General features: G+C 44.7%; 1 protein-coding gene across 2 annotated transcripts in view; it reads left to right on the top strand.

The window, feature by feature from the left end:
• LOC115468289 (E3 ubiquitin-protein ligase TRIM39-like) overlaps positions 1–22331 on the top strand; it is a 49793-nt gene that overhangs the window by 5732 nt on the left and 21730 nt on the right. For both annotated transcript variants that reach the window (XM_030199908.1, XM_030199909.1), the window contains exons 2-4: positions 6610–6705; positions 20181–20411; positions 21423–21445. In XM_030199908.1, coding sequence (XP_030055768.1) covers positions 6610–6705; positions 20181–20411; positions 21423–21445 — 350 coding nt within the window. The remainder of the gene's footprint in view (positions 1–6609; positions 6706–20180; positions 20412–21422; positions 21446–22331) is intronic.

The raw sequence follows: 22331 nt of genomic DNA, 5'->3' as shown, positions 1-22331 counted from the left end.
TTTAACAACCAGTTCTTGCCCCAAGGTCAACTTATCAGCTTCCTGGACCAGTAAGGCTGTTGCTGCAATGGCCCTCAGGCAGGCTGGCCATCCTTTAGCCACTCCATCCAGCTGTTTAGACAGGTATGCAACAGGCCTCTGCCAGGATCCCATCATCTGGGTCAGCACACCCAGAGCAACCCCTTGTCGCTCGTGGACATACAGTGAGAAAGGTTTCTCCACATCAGGAAGGCCTAACGCAGGGGCTTGGAGTAGGGCTTTCTTTATGGCGATGAAGGATTGTTGAGCAATAGGTCCCCATTCAAATGGTTCCTTTTCACCCCCCTTTGTGGCCTGGTAAAGGGGTTTCGCCATCAGTGCAAAATTTGGAATCCAAATTCTGCAGAATCCGGCTGCTCCCAAAAATTCCCTAACTTCCCTTCTGGACTTGGGTTGGGGAATTGCAGCAACCGCTTGCTTCCTACTAACATCCAGTCTCCGACTTCCCTGGGAAATGCAGAAGCCCAGATACTTCACTTCTGACTGACAGAGTTGGGCCTTCGAGCGTGAGACCTTATAGCCTGCATCCAAGAGTAACTCCAGCAATTCTCTGGTAGCCTCAAAACACTCTTCCTGGGTCACTGCTGCAATCAGGAGGTCATCTACATACTGGAGTAAAACTCGCTTGGAAGGCTCAGATTTAAAAGTCTTAAGGTCTTGTCCTAGGGCAGTCCCAAAAATGGTGGGGGAGTTCTTGAACCCCTGTGGCAGGCGGGTCCATGTATACTGAAGCTTCCGTCCTGTTACTGGGTTTTCCCATTGAAAGGCGAAAAGCAGTTGACTGGCGGGGGCCACCCGAATACAAAAGAAGGCATCTTTTAGGTCCAGTGTTGTGAAATGGGTAGCTCCAGAAGGTATCAATCCCAACAGGACATATGGATTAGGCACTACAGGGTGTAATGAAATAGTGGATTTGTTGACCACTCGTAAGTCTTGGACTGGCCGGTAGTCCTTAGTCCCTGGCTTCTGAACTGGCAACAGTGGCGTATTCCATGGAGACTGGCATGGTCGAATAATTCCATGGGATAACAGACGATTCAAATGTGCTTGAATCCCTTCCAGAGCCTTTCGGAGAATTGGGTATTGGCGAAGATGGATTGGCCGGGCACTTGGAAGTAAATCTACATGGACAGGAGGAATATTTCGGGCCAACCCTGGGGGATTATCTTCTGCCCATACCCCGTTGACCTGGAAGCTGTCGGCCAGGGATAGGTCAACTTGGCCATGCGACTGATGCAGCCGCCATTCTTCTTCAAGGGGGCAGCAGAAACTCAATATGCCCTTAGGGCTGGATATCGGGGGCCGAAAGGAGACTGAAGTCTGGCCATCAGAGTCAAAGGAAATTTGGGCCCTAAGCTTGGACAGCAAGTCCCGGCCTAACAAAGGAATTGGACAGTCTGGCATATACAGGAATTCATGAGTGACTGTGTGTGAGCCTAATTGGCATCTACGGGTCGTCAGGAAGGGCCTCCGGTTCTGCACCCCCGTGGCTCCCACCACTCGGACAGTTTTTCCAGACACAGGCGCTAATCGCTCCGTCACAACAGAATGTTCAGCTCCTGTATCAATCATGAATGGAATTGAGCGGCTCCCTATGGTTAGCTTGACCATGGGTTCCTGGGAGCCCAGTTTGTAGGAACCCGGTCTGTCCTATTCATCCCATTCTGCCATCTCGGCTATCCCAATGATGTCAGATTCAGGAGGCTCATACCTTCCCTCTCGAACTCGGCCTCGGCTTCCTCGATCTCCTGGTCCCCTTCTCAGTCCCTGGCGCCTCTGGGGGCATTCATCTTTCCAGTGCCCTCTTTCCTTGCAGTAGGCGCACTGATCCCTCTCCAAACGTGGTCTGGGATTCTCCCCTCGTGGCCGGGATTGATTGAAGGAATCTCGGGGCCTGGCTGGTGGTCCAGGGTCCCACTTTGGCTTCCCATTAGCTAGAGGTCGACTTCGGTTAAGGGTGGAATTAGTAATGGCTGCCGCCAAAAGGTCGGCCTTCTTCTGCATCTTCCGGTCAGCCTCTCGGCGCACCTCCTGATCCCTATTAACGAAAACCTTTGTTGCGATCTCAATTAGCTGGGTGGTATTCATCCCTGCGAATCCCTCCTGACGCTGCAGCTTCTTCCGGATATCTGGCATACTCTGGGCCACCAATGCACTATTCACCATTCTCTGGTTTTCTAGAGCCTCAGGGTCAAATGGGGTGTATGTTCTGTAGGCTTCAATTAGTCGCTCTAAAAAGGCCCCAGGGGATTCAGTTGCCCCTTGGAGAATTTCAGAGACCTTTGCCAGATTAATGGGCCTCTTTATGCCTTTCCTCATACCTTCCAGCAAGTCCCGGCAATAGCCAGACAACAGTTCATAGTGCTGCCCATTATTTGGATCCCAAGCTGGAGCTGCGCGAGGGAACCGAGTTCTAACCCATTCCTCTGGGTCCTGTGTCCCCTCAGGGACACGCGCTCGCGTGATGGCCTCAGCATTTTGTAAAATCTTCCGCCTCTCCTCAGTTGTGAAGGAGAAGTTGTTGACAATCAGTCCAGGTTGGGTTATGGGTGGCCATAATGCTAGCCACTAGGTCCACCACTGCCTGAGGCTTTTCAGTATAAGAGGGGTAATGCGTCTTCCAATTCAGGAGATCGGTGGTTGTGAAGGGTACATACTACTACTACTACTACTACTATTTAGCATTTCTATAGCGCTACAAGGCATACGCAGCGCTGTACAAACATAGAAGAAAGACAGTCCCTGCTCAAAGAGCTTACAATCTAATAGACAAAAAATAAATAAAGTAAGCAAATCAAATCAATTAATGTGAACGGGAAGGAAGAGAGGAGGGTAGGTGGAGGCGAGTGGTTACAAGTGGTTACGAGTCAAAAGCAATGTTAAAGAGGTGGGTTTTCAGTCTAGATTTAAAGGTGGCCAAGGATGGGGCAAGACGTAGGGGCTCAGGAAGTTTATTCCAGGCGTAGGGTGCAGCGAGACAGAAGGCGCGAAGTCTGGAGTTGGCAGTAGTGGAGAAGGGAACAGATAAGAAGGATTTATCCATGGAGCGGAGTGCACGGGAAGGGGTGTAGGGAAGGACGAGTGTGGAGAGATACTGGGGAGCAGCAGAGTGAGTACATTTATAGGTTAGTAGAAGAAGTTTGAACAGGATGCGAAAACGGATAGGGAGCCAGTGAAGGGTCTTGAGGAGAGGGGTAGTATGAGTAAAGCGACCCTGGCGGAAGATGAGACGGGCAGCAGAGTTTTGAACTGACTGGAGAGGGGAGAGGTGACTAAGTGGGAGGCCAGCAAGAAGCAGATTGCAGTAGTCTAAACGAGAGGTGACAAGGGTGTGGATGAGGGTTTTGGTAGAGTGCTCGGAAAGAAAGGGGCGGATTTTACGGATGTTGTAAAGAATACATACTGGTAGGCCTGTGCCTGTATAACCTGACCCTCATTATTAGGATCCGGTCGAGTGGTGGTTACCTGACGCAGGGGCAGAACTCTCGAGGAGGTGGGAATGGAACCTGAGGTAGAGCTAGGAGCTACCCCCCTATCATGCTCAAAAGTGATTGCAGCGGGTCTAACCCATTCAGGGGAGGCGTGTTGAACCCCTAAGGGATGGGGAGGGGTACTCATAGACTGAGAGGTGGTCACAGGTGATTCAGTCCATTGAAAGGGATGCTGGGCCCCTGATGAATGGGGAGGGGTACTAAAGGGAGAGGCTGGGCTATCGGGAGTTGAGGAGTCAGGGAGTGGAGCCCAAAGCGGGTCTTTGGAGGTTAACAGGGAAGGATGTGGCACAGAAGGGTAGAGGCTGGGTGAAAAGTCCAACCTAGGATGTGGCGGGGTTCGCACAGAAGGGGACGAACTATCCGGAGAAGCCTGTGCTGGAGAAGCTTGGGCTGGACGCCGTGGATCTCTAGGGGTGGCACGGAACCCCAACAATGGGCCATAAGGTGGTGGCTCGAGTTCTGAGGGGTCATCAGAGAGTATGGGTTTCTCGGACAGAGTAGGGGCGGAAGCCACCGATTGGGTGGTAGGCTTCCTGGGGCTCTTTCCCTCCTCCAGTTTAGATTTTCTAATAATCTTTCTTTGAACGCGGCCCAACATGAACTTTACTGGGGATCCCATATAAGTTTTCAACCAAGAGGGAGGGTCAGTCACAAGGCTGTCCCAGGAATCTATATAGGGGAGTTGTTCAGAATATTCTGGTTCTCCTACAATTATACTGTAGACCTTCCGGATTACTTCAATATCTAAGCTGCCACTAGGGGGCCACCCCACTCCCATAGATGGCCACTCAACTTCACACAAAGTTCTTAGAGTACTTAAGCTTAAAGTCTGTCCATAATCATTAATTAAAAATCCTTTCTTAAAGTTCTTAAGCATACAATCTAGGGGAGTAGCAATTTGTCTAGATGATGTCCCTCCCATAATGCTTACAGTTACAACACACAAAAAGGGAGGGAATTTTTGGAAATGTGGTAAGGGGTCCACACTCCCGAGACACAAGGTAAACAGACAACAATCGCTTCCTTCCGTCGCTGGCCAGTTGAACTCGCGTTAACTGGAACCGCAGCTATAAGAAGTCCACACTCATTTAACATTCATTTATCACACACATTCTGTACAAAAAATCCCACCCAACAATTTCAGATTTCTCAGATACAGATAAGCTCTGGCGGTTTCCCTACTAATCTCCACTAGACTAGAGGTACTAAGGCCTTCGCTGAGAGTTGATCAGACTCCCCTTCCCTCAATTTTTGAGGGGCTGGTTTACAGTTTCCTAGCTAGGATTGAGGATCCCACCGCTGCCACCAAGAATTGTTGCAGGAATTACCACTATTGTTAGCAGAATCTGGGGCCTCTCACACTAGACAATATGGCACCTATCTCTAGCATTTTATTATGATTAAATTCTCAGCTAACTTCATAACTTAGGTTCATTGAGGGGCTAAGGGGCCAGTCTTGCTTAATGGCATACATATCAGTTATTACTTTCAGGACCAGTCCTACACTTACCTATAATTCATCAAGACTTTCCCTGACCTCTTTCACCTAGCTAGGACTGTGGATAATTCAAACCAGATGCTGACCTTTTAAACTCTTACTTGAAAAGTCAGGCAAAGATATAACACTGGATTGAAAAGATATTCTACATAGAATTATTAATTACACAGAATAAAACATATTCTAAAATAAGCTGAAATCAGAATTCCTTATAAGACAAAAATCTAAATACTTATAATGGTATCTAGAATATCTAGAATATCTATATCTAACCTATTTCCTTCTAATCCTTTTAAAACTACAGTATGTCTTGCTTTGCTGATCCCCTCAAGATTTAATGGCCTCCAGATGTGGTAAAATAATATCTATGAACTAGCCTTAACCATCCATCACTCACAAGGGGTCAAAGAAAGTTTCTCTCTCTGACCTTTCTAACCTTTAGCCTAGCAAAAGCTAGATTTCTAAGTAATTAAAACCATATGGCATTCCTTCATCACTTGCAAAACTGAAAAGTTAAAATAGAATTAACAAATATAATTTCTCTGCCCACGCTGCCTCAATACCATGAACTCTATAGAGGAAGCAGAGAGATGAAGGTGTGTGTATTTAATGATATTACTGAAAATGTACCTTTTCATTCCCATAAAACTAAACGGAGTTGAATTAGCAGCATTTTGAAGCATATGAGTAGTAAGATCAATCATCAAAACTTGAACCCTTGCTGCTGTCTATTGAGGCATCTTCCATATACATTCAGGGGTCAATATTCAGCCTGTGAGTTGTGGCTCCCAGAAGGAATACAGGTATTGCCAATACTCCATGCTGTGCCCAAGAACCTAAACAGATGAAAATAATAATAATGAATAATCTTATTGAATTACCCCCTCGTAATGCTGTTTCATCTTGTCTTACATTTCCGTATCTGTAAGAATGTGATATATAAAACAATTCACTCTGCTAATTTCTCCTATCAAGGCACCAAAATTCTCTTCCTAAATCAATCAAGTTTACAGCTGATTACCTAACTTTTACAAGTCTTCTAAAAACACATTTCTTCAGTTTGACCTTTCTGAATACAAAGAATTTTACCCACACCCTTTTCTTAATCTCGTTCTCATCTAGTCCTGCCTAATTATTCTCTCACTTATCCAGCCTTAATTATTTCTTTACCCTTGAGATAGTGTAAATCTCTGATTAGGACACCTTGTTCATGGTTTAGTTTACCTGGTTAGATATGGGGCACTGGAACTGAATATCACTGGTACCCACATATCTCTCAGTTCCACCCTGACTGCCCCCGAATCACCCCTCCCTCCACTGTCTGGACAGAACTTTTGCCAATATTCAGTGGCACTGTTCCGTTAAGTGCTGTTTAATATTGGCTCATGGCCAGTTCAGCATGAATTAACCAGGCAGGAGCCTATCCTGGTTATATCACTTTGAATATTGACCCATCAGAATTCTGTTATTTCAAAGAAACGATCTAAATTGGAAGGGACATCTCACATTTACAGTCAAGTCTGAAATTGTGGCTATAAAAATAATCACATGCTAATCAATGATGTTTAATGTTCACAGGAAAAACTTAAAATGCACCTGGAGCCTCTGAAAAAGGACCTGGAAGATCTTCTGAAGTTTAAATCTACTGAAGGGAAGAAATTTGAAGAGCTGAGGGTGGGTGTCTGTGTCTCCTTCTGAGCCAGTTTCTGTAGGGTTTTTGTTCCTTTCACTACTTCAATCCCATAAATCACCTGAATAAGAGAATAATAGACTTCAGTCTGCTTCGTTACTTATAGTATGGAAACTATTGGTTCCTTATTGGCTGAGAACAGGCAGATTCTGAATCCATATGTGGAACAAAGGAAAATTGTGACATTGTATTTCTTGCAGAGAGGTAGTGTGATGTGGGTTGCAAAATGGGAAAGGAGAACTGGGCTCAGGCTTGAGGCAGTCCAGCAGTGTTTGTCTCCACCACCCTCTTTGTGAAAAAGTACTTCTTAACGTTACTCCTAAGTCAACTTTCTTGTAACCTCAATTCATGTCGTCTAGGTCTACCACTTCTCCGTCTCTGGAAAAGATTTGTTTGCATATTAATACCTGTCAATTATTTAAATGTCTATATAATATCTCCTCTATCTCTCCTTTCCTCTAAGGTAAACTTATTCTGTTCATCAGAACTAGAGTAAATGAACTGAGGTTACAGGATGTTCGACTTAGGAGTAACATCAGGAAGTACTTTTTCACAGTGAGGGTGGCGGAGACAGAAAAAAAATAGTAATAAACAAACTAAAAAGAGGTGAGTTAGGGTCTCAACGATATCAAATCAATTATACCAACTGAAAATGTAAATAGTCTTTCAACACTGAGTCATAATGAAGTATTTTTCAGAGTCTGTTTCAAGACACTTCCCTGATGGAGTCTATTAAAACACTGGCCACTCTCGGAAGTTCGTTTGATGCATCTGCACTGCTAAGATAAGTGTTGACACACAGACACACATGATATAGATAAAAATTCCCTTTTTAGTATATGGCAAGTATTCTGAGGCTTATTACTTCCTTTTTATCTTGGAGTTATTACATTTTGAGAGGGTATAATTGATTGGAGACAAAAATGGTGACCAGAATTCAAACATTTCAATGAGTGGGGGCAGCTGAGACCTGTCAGCTATTCTCTGGAAAAACATTCAGATCTCCGTGAAGGCAGGAAAAGCAGGAAAATGCCTGTTAGTAATTTACCAGCTGAGATAGCAGAGAAAAAATAAGTTAGGACAAGAAGGAATTATATAGTCAATACTGAGGATCTTAATTCCTGAACAATTTAATCATTACACCATTTGAGACTAGAATTTAAAAAAAGATAGTGAGACTGAAGAGAGAGATTACAAAGGTTGAGTAATAACTTGAAAATATTAAGAATCATTTCTTCAGTGGGAAAGTTAGGGAATATTATATTTTTAAATAAAAGGAGTTAGATAACAGATTATTGAAGAAAAAGATGCACAATAGAACATATAAATAATGGAAAGATGGGATTCTTGTATTTGTTATAGATAGGCTAGTAGGGGGAGAATAACAGAAGAAGACCCTTTCATACTTACCTGAGGAGGAGGAGGAGGAGGGTTATCTTTCAATACTGGCCCATGCAAGAAGGATTTTCCTGGAAGACACTGAAAGATAAAAGAGATAAATGATTGAGAAAAATACACAGACACTAGAATGTGCACATAAAGAAAAATTGACTTAATTGAGAAACACCCTGTTGGTGGAAGAAAATATAAAAGAAAAGAAAAAAACTTGTAAAGTATCTTGTTTATACCAGACTCATTTCAAAACAATTTAAATGAAACTAAGGGTGATATGATACAGACGTTCAAATATTTGAATGGTATAAATCCGCAAACGAACCTTTTCCGGAGATGGGAAGGCGGTAGAACTAGAGGGCATGAAATGAGATTGAAGGGGGGCAGACTCAAGAAAAATGACAGGAAGTATTTTTTCACGGAGAGAGTGGTGGATACTTGGAATGCCCTCCCGCAGGAGGTGGTGGAGATGAAAACGGTAACGGAATTCAAACATAAAGGAATCCTGTTCAGAAGGAAGGGATCCTCAGGAGCTTAGCCGAGATTGGGTGGCAGAGCCGGTGGTGGGAGGTGGGGCTGGTGGTTGGGAGGCAGGGGGTAGTGCTGGGTAGACCTCTACGGTCTATGCCCTGAAAATGACAGATACAAATCAAGGTAAGGTATACACAGAAAGTAGCACATATGAGTTTATCTTGTTGGGCAGACTGGATGGACCGTGCAGGTCTTTTTCTGCCGTCATCTATATAAATCGGGAGATGGCCAACGATCTCACAAAAGCGGTATTTTGACACCATCGCTGCTATCCCGTCGCAGAGCCGGCGAAAAGTCCAGGGGGCGTGTCGGTGGTGTAGCAAAGGCGGGACATGGGCGGGCATGGGCGTGGCTATCAGATGGCCGGCTTTAGCATATAATGGAAAAAACAAAAGCGGCTTTAAAAAGCATTTCGCCAGTTTTACTTGGTCCTTTTATTTTCACGACCAAGCCTCAAAAAGGTGCCCCAACTGACCAGATGACCACCAGAGGGAATTGGGAATAACCTCCCCTTACTGCCCCAGTTGTCACCAACCCCCTCCCATCCAAAAAAAAAAAAAAACTTCTTTGCCAGCCTCTATGCCAACCTCAAATGTGATACCAGCTCCCTGACAGCAGTATGCAAGTCCCTGGAGCAGTTTTTAATCGGTGCAGTGCACTTCAGGCAGGCAGACCCAGGTCCATCCCCCCCCCCCCCCCCCCACCTGTTACACTTGTGGTGGTAAGTGTTGAGCCCTCCAAACCCCCGCAAAACCCACTTTACCCACATATAGGTGCTCCCCTTCACCCATAAGGGCTATGGTAATGGTATAGAGTTGTGGGGAGTGGGTTTTGGGGGGATTTGGGGGGCCCAGCACCCAAGGGAAGGGAGCTATGCACCTGGGAGCAATTTGGATATTTTTTAACAATTTGTAGAAGTGCCCCCTAGGGTGCCCGGTTGGTGTCAGGGGGACCAGTGCACTACAAATGCTGGCTCCTCCCACGGCCAAATGCCATGGATTTAGCCGGGGTTGAGATGGCCACTTTTCTCTTCCATTAATGCTGAAACACAAAAGCGGCTCAATCCAAGGCATTTGGCCTGTTCCAACCGTATTATCGAAACAAAAGATGGCCGGCCATCTTTTTCGATAATACGGTTCCTGCCAGCTGTTGCGGCACCGCCAAAATAGATTGCCGGCAATCTATTTCGCCGGCGCCGTTCGATTATTCCCCTCAACGTTACTATGTAGTTGTGCAAACCTTTTAGCACAGCTAATGCTCGAGACACCCATAGGAATATAATAAAATTAGAGGGCTTTGGCTGATAACATCTTTTAGTTTTCTGCTCTTACTCTATAAGGCTTAGTTTTGTCCTAAAATCATTAAATAAATGACATTAAGTGCACCCCATAGTGTTACAAGAAATGATTTATCTTGGGGGAAAGAGCTCTAGAGCACTTGCTACTGTTTATAATTTAAGAGCAGGCGCTGTATTTATAAGTTTTAGGATATTAATTTCTCCACCAATCACCAAAGGTGATAATTGCAATAAATTAAATAAATTAAGTATATATAAAAGATACCATATACTCAGAACACAAAGAGACCGTATTTTTAGCTTCAAAAAGGTTGATTTAATATACAATTGCACACGAGAGGTAGGTTTTAAGAGATCTTTACAGATAATCTGTGCTTAAGTAAGGTAAAGTAGAGTAGCAGGTCTAGATCAAAAGTTATAACTTACAAAGCAGTCTGTTGCAAAGCATTTTGTGGTCCATTGAAGAGCTATGAGGCAGGTGGACTGCAGATCAGGAGCAAGGCATCTGGATTGGTGCTGAAGAGAGAATCTCCTGGAGGGAGAGTTGAAGAGACTTCTTGAGGAAACAGCTTTTGCTTTTATATCTTGCAAGTTGCAGGAGGATATGATCACAGAGTCCCAGCACCTGCTTCCTGGTTTGCACTGGATAACTTGCAAGGCATTATGGTTATTGTAGTCTGTTCACATGATCTGCATTATAGGTCTCTCCTTTCTGCAGATGTCCTGGCATCCATTTGTCTGATAGCTGATGGGAGGGGCAGGTATACCTTTGACAAGCAAATGTCTTGTTTATGGTTTCCCCTCTGAATTCTTTGTTATCAATAGCTGGAGTTATGCCTTTTCCAGACTATCTGTCTGCTGGTGGAGACGTCTATGTGATTCTTCAAGTATCCACCTTAGTCATGCTTTTGTTCAGTCGTTTTAGGTGGGAGGGCAGAGAGAGTTTTATTTCTCTTTGAAGCACAGTACCCTTTTGTCTCTTAAATGTCTTTGTCCTACTTCCAGAAATTCCCAAGGAAAAGGGGAAAGAAGGTACATCTTTTAAAAGCTGCGTTTTTATATTGATAAAATAATTCTGACAATTGGCTTATACCATAACAATAGTTGTACCTCTCTCTTGGTACCAGTTCATAGAATTGCCCCAAAGTGCTTTCATCACATCATAGCTGAGGTAATCCGCTCGGTGAACTGTGATATTATAGTAAGGACTGATCTGGTGACACTCACTGACTGTTACATGTACATTTCTGCTCATTCAGGAATGGGTCTGTCCTGATGCCTTTTAACTGAGTTCCAGGATACAGATTTCAATCTTAAATAACTCCTTTGATGTGGTAGCTCATTTTCATCTAATATAATCATGTGTAACCTGCAACTTTTGATGGGATTTTGAGAGCTCCAGGATAGAGTTGCGGATTCTGGATCCTCTGGTGTCACAAAGCTTAGCGAAGGTGGCGGACCTCACATGTCACCTAGATAGGATTCTAGATAGTGCTGGGGAGGAATCGGCTGTCTTGGTACATGTGAGTACCAATGACATAGGAAGATGTGGGAGAGAGGTTCTGGAAGCCAAATTTAGGCTCTTAGGTAGAAATTTCAAATCCAGATCCAGATTTGTTAGGAACTGGGCAACATTCTGGGGAAGGGGGAAGCCTATTCCGAAAGGATGGGCTCCACTTTAACCAGGGTGGGACCAGGCTGCTGGCATTTAAAAAGGAGATAGAGCAGCTTTAAACTAGAAATGGGGGGAAGGCCGACAGTTGCTCAAAAGCGCACGGTTCGGGATAAGGTATCTTTCAAAGACATCACCAAAACAGGGAAAATAGAGTATCCTGATAGTGAGGTTGCAAAAGAGACCGTAGTAGATCAGGATGCATATTTTCAAAGCACTTAGCCTTCCAAAGTTCCATAGAAACATATGGAACTTTGGAAGGCTAAGTGCTTTGAAAATGAGCCCGCATGTGTCCTTAAATAAAAATCAGACAAAAGATTGCAAATTAATATTGTCAAGTACTGAGCATGATGTAAATAGGAACAACAAACATACTTTGAAATGTCTATATGTGAATGCCAGAAGCCTAAGAAATAAGGAGAGAGTTAGAATACATCTCTGAGACCTGGTGGAAGGAGGATAACCATTGGGACACTGTCATACCGGGGTACAAATTATATCGTAGTGATAGGGTGGATCGAATTGGTGGATGGGTAGCATTGTATATTAAGGAGATCCTTGAATCAAATAGAATGAAAATTCTGCAGGAAACAAAACACATGATAGAATCCCTATTATTGAAATTCTACGTGTAAAGGGGAAAAGGATAGTGATAGGAGTGTACTGCTGTCCGCCTGGCCAGGATGAACAGACGGAAGTACAAATGTTAAAGGAAATTAGGGACGCTAACAAACTGGCAACACAATAACAATGGGTGATTTCAATTATCCAAATATAGACTGGGTAAATGTAACATCGGGACACGCTAGGGAGGTAAAATTCCTTGATGAAATCAAGGACAGCTTTATGGAGCAGCTGGTACAGGAGCCAACGAAAGAAGGAAAAATTCTAGAGCTAGTCCTTAGTAGAGTGCGGGAGGTAATGGTGCTGGGGCCGCTTGATAACAGTGATCATAATATGATCGGATTTGATATTAGCCTTGAAGTAAGTATACATAGGAAATCAAATATGTTAGTGTTTAACTTTAAAAAAGGAGACTATGATAAAATGAGAAGAAAGGTGAAAAAAAAAACTTAGAGGAGCGGCTGCGAGGGTCAAAAATTTACATCAGTAGCTCTCGGAAGGGTAGGTGTTCGCTGGTATGTCGAGGTATGGTGTTCCAGAGTTGGCTGCCTATAACAGACAAATTGGATGCGTAGTAGGTTTTTATTTGAGGCCTTTACAGTTGGGGAGATGAAGATTGAGATATGTTCGAAAAGATTTGGACCGATTCCTGGTTGGAAGATCGATCAAGTTGGACATGTAGCTTGGAGATTCGCCATTGAGAATTTTGTGGATCATAGTGTAGGCTTTGAAGTATATTCGTTCCTTGATAGGGAGCCAATGTAGCTTTTCTTGAAGTGGTGTTGCGCTTTCGAATCGTGAGTTGCCAAAATTGAGTCTTGCTGCTGTGTTTTGGGCGGTTTGGAGTTTTTTCATGATTTGGGCTTTGCAACCGATGAAGAGTAGGATTAAAAGATCAATATTCGCAATGGAGAAGGGTAGTTAGTGGGGTGTCTTAGGGATCTGTGCTGGGACCTCTGCGTTTTAACATATTCATAAATGACCTGGAGATGGGGGTAACTAGTGAGGTAATCAAATTTGCCGATGACACAAAGTTATTCAAAGTCGTCAAATCACGGGAAGATTGTGAAAAACTACAAGAGGACCTTACGAGACTGGGAGACTGGGCGTTTAAATGGCAGATGACGTTTAATGTGAACAAGTGCAAAGTGATGCATGTGGGAAAGAGGAACCCAAACTATAACTACATCATGCAAGGTTTATTTATTTATTTATTGCACTTGTATCCCACATTTTCCCACCTATTTGCAGCCTCAATGTGGCTTACAAAGATCTGTTATGGTTCAGCGTTGGGAGTCACGGACCAAGAAAGGGATCTAGGTGTCATCATTGAATTGATGATACGTTGAAACCTTCTGCTCAATGTACTGCTGCGGCTAGAAAAGCAAATAAAATGTTGGGTATCATTAGGAAAGGGTCAATATTCGCAATGGAGAAGGGTAGTTAGTGGGGTCCCTTAGGGATCTGTGCTGGGACCTCTGCTTTTTAACATATTCATAAATGACCTAGAGATGGGGGTAACTAGTGAGGTAATCAAATTTGCCGATAACACAAAGTTATTCAAAGTAGTCAAATCGCGGGAAGATTGTGAAAAATACAAGAGGACCTTACAAGACTGGGAGATTGGGCGTTTAAATGGCAGATGACGTTTAATGTGAACAAGTGCAAAGTGATGCATGTGGGAAAGAGGAATCCGAATTATAGCTACGTCATACAAGGTTCCATGTTAGGAGTCACGGACCAAGAAAGGGATCTCAGTGTCGTCGTTGATGATACATTGAAAACTTCTGCTCAATGTGCTGGTGCGGCTAGAAAAGGGATTGAAAAGAAAAATAAGGATATAATTCTGCCACTGTATCGCTCCATGGTGCAACCGCACCTCGAGTATTATGTTCAATTCTGGTCGCCGCACCTCAAAAAAGATATAGTGGAATTGGAAAAGGTGCAGAGTAGGGCTTCAAAGATGATACAGGGGATGGGATGACTTCCCTATGAGGAAAGGCTGAAGAGGCTGGGGCTCTTCAGCTTGGAGAAAAGGCGGCTGAGGGGAGATATGATAGAGGTCTATAAGATAATGAGTGGAATGGAACGGGTCGATGTGGCACGTCTGTTTACGCTTTCCTAAAATACTAGGACAAGGGGGCATGCGATGAACCTGCACTGTGGTAAATTTAAAACGTTTCGGAGGAAAATTTCTTCACTCAATGTGTAGTTAAACTCTGGAATTCGCTGCCGGAGAAAGTGGTTAAGGCGGTTAACTTAGCGGACTTCAAAAAAAGGTTAGACGGCTTCCTGGAGGAAAAGGCCATAGAATGTTATTGAATGGACGAGGGAATAATACACTATTTCTAGAATGGGCGGGACAAATTGCTTGTTCTTTTGGCCACTGTCAGTGACAGGGTGCTGGGCTCGATGGACCCTTGGTCTGTCCCAGCATGGCGATACTTATGTACTTAAGACCAAACGACAGCCGGCATGGTTAAAAAGTGAGGTGAAGGAAGCTATTAGAGCTAAAAGAAAATCCTTCAGAAAATGGAAGAAGGAACCTAATGAAAATAATAAGAAACAGCATAAGGAATGTCAAGTCAAATGCAAAGCGCTGATAAGGAAGGCTAAGAGGGACTTCGATAGCGTTGGAGGCAAAAACAGATAGTAAATAATTTTTTAGGTATATTAAAAGCAGGAAGCCGGCAAAAGAATCGGTTGGACCGCTAGATGACCGAGAGTAAAAGGGGCGATCAGGGAAGACAAGGCCGTAGCGGAGAGATTAAATGGATTCTTTGCTTTGGTCTTCACTGAGGAAGATTTGGGTGGGATACCGGTGCTGGAAATGGTATTCAAAGCTGACGAGTCGGAGAAACTTAATGAATTCTCTGTAAACCTGGAGGATGTAATGGGGTAGTTTTACAAACTGCAGAGTAGCAAATCTCTTGGACCGGATGGTATTCATCTCAGAGTACTGATAGAACTGAAAAATGAGCTTGCAGAGCTATTGTTAGTAATATGTAATTTATCCTTAAAATCGAGCGTGGTACCGGAAGATTGGAGGGTGGCCAATGTAACGCCGAATTTTAAAAAAGGTTCCAGAGGAGATCAGGGAAATTATAAACCGGTGAGTCTGACGTCGGTGTCGGGCAAAATGGTAGAGACTATTATTAAGAACAAAATTACAGAGCATATTCAAAAGCATGGATTAATGAGACAAAGTCAACATGGATTTAGTGAAGGAAAATCTTGCCTCACCAATCTACTACATTTCTTTGAAGGGGTGATCAAACATGTGGATAAAGGTGAGCCAGTTGATATTGTGTATCTGGATTTTCAGAAGGCGTTTGCAAAGTACCTCATGAAAGACTCCAGAGGAAATTGGAGAGTCATGGGATGGGAGGTAGTGTTCTATTGTGGATTTAAAGCTGGTTAAAAGATAGAAAACAGAGAGTAGGGTTAAATGGTCAGTATTCTCAGTGGAGAAGGGTAGTTAGTGGGGGTTCCCCAGGAGTCTGTGCTGGGGCCGCTGCTTTTTAACATATTTATAAATGACCTAGAGATGGGAGTAGCTAGTGAGGTAATTAAATTTGCTGATGACACAAAGTTATTCAAAGTCATTAAATCGCGGGAAGATTGTGAAAATTACAAGAGGACCTTACGAGATTGGGAGACTAGGCATCTAAATGGCAGATGACGTTTAATGTGAGCAAGTGCAAAGTGATGTATGTGGGAAAGAGGAACCTGAATTACAGCTACGTCATGCAAGGTTCCACGTTAGGAGTCACAGACCAAGAAAGGGATCTAGGTGTCGTCGTTGATCATACGTTGAAACCTTCTGCTCAGTGTTCTGCTGCGGCTAAGAAAGCAAATAGAATGTTAGCTATTATTAGGAAAGGAATGGAAAACAAAAATGAGGATGTTATAATGCCTTTGTATCGCTCCATGTTCGTTAACATCAGGATGTGCTGGTCTGTGACCACTTACTTTGTTGGGTTTTTTTTTAGTTTTTCAAAGCTTTATTGAAAACTAGTAAAAAAGGCCCGTTTCTGACACAAATGAAACGGGCGCTAGCAAGGTTTTCCTCGGAGTGTGTGTGTTTGGGAGAGTGTATGTGAGAGTGAGTGTTTGAGAGTCAGAGTGAAAGTGTGAGTCCAATCCATGCTCCTCTTTCACCTGGCCCCTCCATTCATCCCTATCCAGCAATTCCCCTCTCTGCCTGAGGCCTGCCCTGCAATCCATATGCATCCATGCCCATCTGTGCCTTCCATTCATCCCTATCCAGCAATTCCCCTCTCCCTGAGTCCTGCCCTTCCAATCCATGCCCATCCATGCTCATCTGTCACCTGGCCCCTCCATTTTTCCCTATCCAGCATTTCCCCTCTCTGCCTGAGGCCTGCCCTGCAATCCATATCCATCCATGCCCATCTGTCCCCTCCATTCATCCCTATTCAGCAATTCCCGTCTCCCTGAGTCCTGCCCTTCCAATCCATGCCCATCCATGCTCATCTGTCACCTGGCCCCTCCATTTTTCCCTATCCAGCAATTGCCCTGTCTCCCTGAGGCCTGCCCTGCAATCCATATCCATCCATGGCCATCTGTCCCCTCTATTCATCCCTATCCAGCAATTTCCCTCTCTCCCTGAGTCCTGCCCTCCCAATCCATGCCCATCCATGCTCCTCTGTCCCCTGCCCCCTCCAGTCATCCATTTCCAGCAATTCCCCTCTCTCCCTGAGCCCTGCCCTCCCAATCCATGCCCATCCATGCTCCTCTGTCCCCTGCCCCCTCCATTCATCCATTTCCAGTAATTCCCCTCTCTCCCTGAGCCCTGCCCCTTCCATTCATCCCTTTCCAGCAATTCCCCTCTCTCCCTGAGTCCTGCCCTCCCAATCCATGCCCATCCATGCTCCTCTGTCCCCTGCCGCCTCCATTCATCCTTTTCCAGCAAGTCCCCTGTCTCCCTTCCATGACCCCCCCTTGCATCCATGCTCCTCTCTCTCCCATGTCCCACTCCCAGCCTGGGCCGCCCTCTTCTCCCCCCCCCCCTCGCATCCATGGTGTCGTTTCTCCCCTGCCCTCCCGCTCCCATTGTTTTTCTTTTGTGGCCACCCTCTTCGCTCCCCCCAACATGTTTTTTTTTTTCTTGTTTTTAAATGTACCTCCGTGGCGGTTCCGGCAGCGAAGCGTCAGGGAAGGAGGCGGTGCTCCCGACGTCTAGGGTTCCCTTCGCTGTGTTCCGCCTTCTTTTGACGTCATCCTTGACGTCAGAAGAAGGCGGAACACAGCGAAGGGAAGGCTAGACGTTGAGAGCGCCGCCTCCTTCCCTGACGCTTCGCTGCCGAGCGTTGCGATTGGTTGAGTGTCATTGCTCCGCCGTCGACGTCATCACGTTTGACGCGTGGGCGGGGCAGACACAATGCGATCTCACCCCCTTCACTTTTGGCTAACAGAGGCTTCATTCGAACGTTGGAGGTGCGTTTTATATAGAGAGATAGAGTCAAATTTAACAGTACTAAGCAGAAAATGAAGAGACCCTTTTACTAAGCTGCATTGCAGTGGCGTAGCCAGACTGCCAATTTTGGATGGGCCTGAACCCAAAGTGGGTGGGCACAAAATTTTCTCTCTACCCCCCTCCCCCAGCAAAATTTAGTCACGCTAATCAGATGCATTTGTCACACAGGGTAAAGTGCTGTTTTTCAGTGCATCAGATTTCAGAAAATTTATTTAATAGCCTAACACCCTTTTCAGTGAGCTTTCAGAGGCCAAAACCTCCTGCCTCAGGTCAGTATAATGCTGTTAAGGTATCCTCGCCTGACCTAAGGAAGGAAGTATTGGTCTCTGAAACTTCATTAACACAGGTACCATATTACTTTATCCTAAATTAAAAATAAAATTATTTTCTTTACCTTTCTTGTATGGCCATTTACTTTTTCTCATTGTGTCGCTCCCAGTCTCTAGATTCTGCTTTCCTTCGTTTTCGCTTAACTCTTCTACCACGGTTTCCTGGCCATTTCTCATTTTTCTCTCCTTTTTCTTTGCTTTCTTCAATATTTTTCTGCCTCTCTCTCTCTCTCTGTCCTGATTTAATTAATTCTTATTATCCATTCTTTAATTTCCTTCATCTACTTATGGCTTTTCATCTTTTTCTCAAACTTGTTCTCCCCATGCCCCTTCCTCTTATTCTCCAGTCTTTCACTACTCTCCTTTTCCATCCAGCAGCTCTCTTCTTTCTCTCCCCATCCTTCCAGTCTCCCCTCTCTCTCCCCATCCTTCCAGTAGTCTACCCTCTTTCTTTCTGCATCCTTCCGTCCAGTGTCACCTTTCTCCCTACCCTTCCATCCAGCGTCTTCCCTCTTTCTCTCCCCATCCTTCCATCCATCTATCCTCTCTCCTGATCCTTCCATCTAATGTCTCTCTCCCTCTTTCTAACCAGTGTCTCTGTATCACTCTACCCTTTTCTGTTCAGTGTCCCTTCTCTCTCCACATCCTTCCAGTCTCTCACCTTTCTCTGCATCCTTCCAGTCTCTCCCCTTTCTCTCCCCATCCTTCCATCCAGAGTCTCTCTCCCCATCCATCTGTTTTCCCTCTTTTCTTCGACGAGGCCCGCCCTGCATGCCAGCGCCAGCCCCCATTGCCGGCCACTGCTGCTTTTCCTGTTGAGCAGCAGGGCCGGCGCTACAAAAAAGAAGAAGCGCTAATGGCGCTAAGGACGAGAAATGTTTAAAAAAAAAAAAAAGCGCGGCATCGGCAGGCACTGTCTTGGCAGCGGCAGCCTTGAGGCATTGGCTGCTGAGGCATTGGCTGCTGGCTCGCAGGCTCCTCCTGCAGACGGGAGGAGCCTGCGAGCCAGCAGCCAATGCCTCAGCAGCTCATGCCTCAAGGCTGCCGAGACAGTGCCTGCTGGTGCCGCGCTTTTTTTTTTTTTTTTTAATATTTCTCGTCCTTAGCGCCGTTAGCGCTTCTTCTTTTTGTAGCGCTGGCCCTGCTGCTCAACAGGAAAAGCAGCAGTGGCCGGCAATGGGTGCTGGGGCTGGCGCTGGGCGGGCCTGGACTGAAATTGGATCGTAGCTACGCCCCTGCTGCATTGGTGGCCCGGGCGGTAATTTCATTTTTTGCGCGTGTCTGTTACAAACGCCAGAAAATAATTTAAAATTTTCCAGCGCACGGCGGAAACCAGGTGGTAATCATCATTCTACATAATTTTTATTTTACCCCACGTCCATTTTCAGCCGTTTTTTACAGGCTTGCTGAAAAATGGATCTGCTCATGCCCAAAACACGAGCCTACACCAGTGCAGGCCATTTTTCGATGCGCCTTAGTAAAAGGGCCCCTAAGTCTTAAAGATTTAACAGCCCTTCATCCCCTCCCTCCCTCCCACCACCCCCTCCCCCCCAACTGTGACCTCTTGTTTTGAAAGTGCTCGCAGTGCTGTCGTTGAAGAACCACCACTCAACAAAATGTTCAAAAGGGCAGGGCAAGATTGTGGGGGAGGAACGAGAAGGAAGCTGGGGCTAAATACTAGAAGGAGAACGAGAAGAATGAGATGCTAATGAATACTGAGGAAGGGAGAGAATAGGGAGATGCAGAGAGTAGATGATGGGGAAGAGTGAAATGGAGGCTGCTTGTGGTAAGGGGTAAGAGCAGGAGAGGACGGAGACCCCTCTTCTGCTCACTTAGAAACAATATGGGGACAACAGTGGTACCGGGATGAGTACAGTTCACAGGAGGAGGGAGGCAGAGGGAGTTTGTGGGTAGGGGGTGGAGGAGATACGCTTCTGAGTATGGTGAGAGAGGAAGGCTGGGAAAAGAGTGGGTGGTGAGTGGAGGAAAGCTGTGCTGGAGTCACCACTGTTAAAGGAGGGAGTGCTGTACCAGAGCCACCACTAAGAGGAGGGTAATGGAGTCACTGCAACAAAATCACTCTAGTGTTACTGAGAATTATCTCTCGTTTAATCCAGAGTGAGACACAGATCAAACGACAGAAAGTGGAGTCTGAGTTTGAGGAGTTACAACAGTTTCTGAATAAGGAGAAGCAGATCCTTCTCTCGAGACTGGAGGAGGAAGAGAAGAAGATTCTTCAGAGAATCAGGGAACATGAGACCCAGCTAGAAGAACAAAGTTCTTCCCTCATGCAGCTGATCTCTGAGATAGAGGAGAAGATTCAGCAGCCGGCCACCGAGTTACTGAAGGTGAGATTAGCAAATATATTTCTAAGGAGGTTACAGTTCTTCCAGGAGGAATCAGGGAATTCAAGTAGCAGATCAAAATATCTTACATAAGGTCCTGAATAAGGGCTGATTTTTCTGCCATCAGCTGCACTTACCAAATCAGAGCTTTTCAAATAATTTCATGGGGCTTAAATGGCCAAATCCTCCTGCTCTGAAGAAGGTGTAAATTGTTGTATGTGTTCTACACATGTACACACAAGTCATATGTTTTTAATGATCAATATTTGACTCACTGAGGGAAAAGATACCAAACGAGGGGTTACAAATAACAGAGATAAAGGCTATAAATGTTTGGAGGGGTAAATTGGGCAACTTTCAGTTTCAAAGTTTTGTGTACTGTAGGGTCAGTAGAGAGGGACTATACAACTTTTTCACAACGTTGATGTTGTTCATGTTCTACAGCCTAAAAACTGTGGGTATGTGATTTCCGGGGTTAATCACTTAATTGATAAACATTTCTTATTTTTTAAAGATGTAGTTAGTCCATTCCTGAGGCTGAAATTTTGGAGGATTATACAGTTGATATCCCTCTGGTAGAAATAAGTCAATTACCCCACTTTTGATACCTTTTCACCCAGATATCACAACTCCACCTCTGCTCAAACCAGGCTCTTGAGAATGTCTACATGGAGATCACAGATCAGAGCCACTAAGGAGGTTTCAGTACTGTTCCCCACCCAATAGTCTAATTGATTGTCATAAAGGACCTGTGTTTTATTTAAATACTTGAAAAGTTGCCCAAGTATCAATTACAACTTAGGAGATAGGTTTGAAACAGGCTGATACACTTGTTTCCATAATGAGTTTGGGTGTTTCTTATAGATTTTTGGATGCTGATCATAGAAATGGCATCAAAATTTTGTAGCTGTTTTGTGATTGAGCAGAACTGTGAGTAGAGTATCCTAATGTATAATGTGTTCTCATAAACTGTGAAATCTAACTAGAAATATTCTCTGTTTCATTTCCCTTTAGGATGTGAAGGATGCTCTGAGCAGGTACAAGTTAGTTTTCTGTCATTTTCTATGCGGCTGGATGGATTTTGAGTGAGAAAGAAGGGAAGTAGTTGATTGGTGAAAGGGAGAGGAGCAGCCTAATGGTTAGTGCAGTGGGCTTTGATCCTGGAAACCTGGGTTCGAGTCCCACTGCAGCTCCTTGTGACCTTGGGCAAATCACTTAACCCTCCATTGCCCCAGGTACAAAAAAACTCTGAATGTGAGCCCCCTAGGGACAGAGAAAGTACCTGTATATAATGTGTACAGTGCTGTGTATGTCTAGTAGTGCTATAGAAATGATTAGTAGTAGGCGTTGAATTGAGAATGGGAGAAAGAGAGGTGGGATTAAGTGAGGAGAGAGAGAACTAAAGTTTAGAGGAAGTACTGAGAAATGGAGGGGAAGAGATGGAGGATGAGGAGGAGAATTACAGATCTATCTTCCCTTCCCTCTGATTCTCCTATTTCCTCTTCCACCAACCTCCCTGTCCTCACCTCTTTGGCCCTCCGTGAATCCTCTCTTCATTCCCCACCAAACTTCACCCTGTGAATCTCCTTTCCACCTCTACTCTCCCAGTTGTGTTGCCCCTCAACCCTAGTGCAGAAGGAGTTGCTGGTGATGGTCTCTGCTCTGACGCTGTCTATAACAAAGTAATTCTATCAAAATGTGTTTATATTTCTTTGAAGGGTGAATAAACATGTGGCATAAACCTATTTTTAGACGTTTTTCTATGAAGTCCATCAGAAGTGCGTCCAAATCTCAAGGGGTGTGTCAGGGGTGTGTTCAGACGGGGACTTATGCGTTCTTAAGACTTAACATTTTTCAGTCATAATGGAACAAAACAAAAACATCCAGGTCTAAAACTTAGAAGTTTTGAGCTAGACCTGTTTT

The sequence above is a fragment of the Microcaecilia unicolor genome, chromosome 4 (genome assembly GCF_901765095.1).
Source record: "Microcaecilia unicolor chromosome 4, aMicUni1.1, whole genome shotgun sequence".
NCBI classification, from domain to species: domain Eukaryota; kingdom Metazoa; phylum Chordata; class Amphibia; order Gymnophiona; family Siphonopidae; genus Microcaecilia; species Microcaecilia unicolor.
The sequence above is the reverse complement of the archived record's forward strand: the minus strand, read 5'-3'. Positions and strand labels throughout refer to the sequence as shown.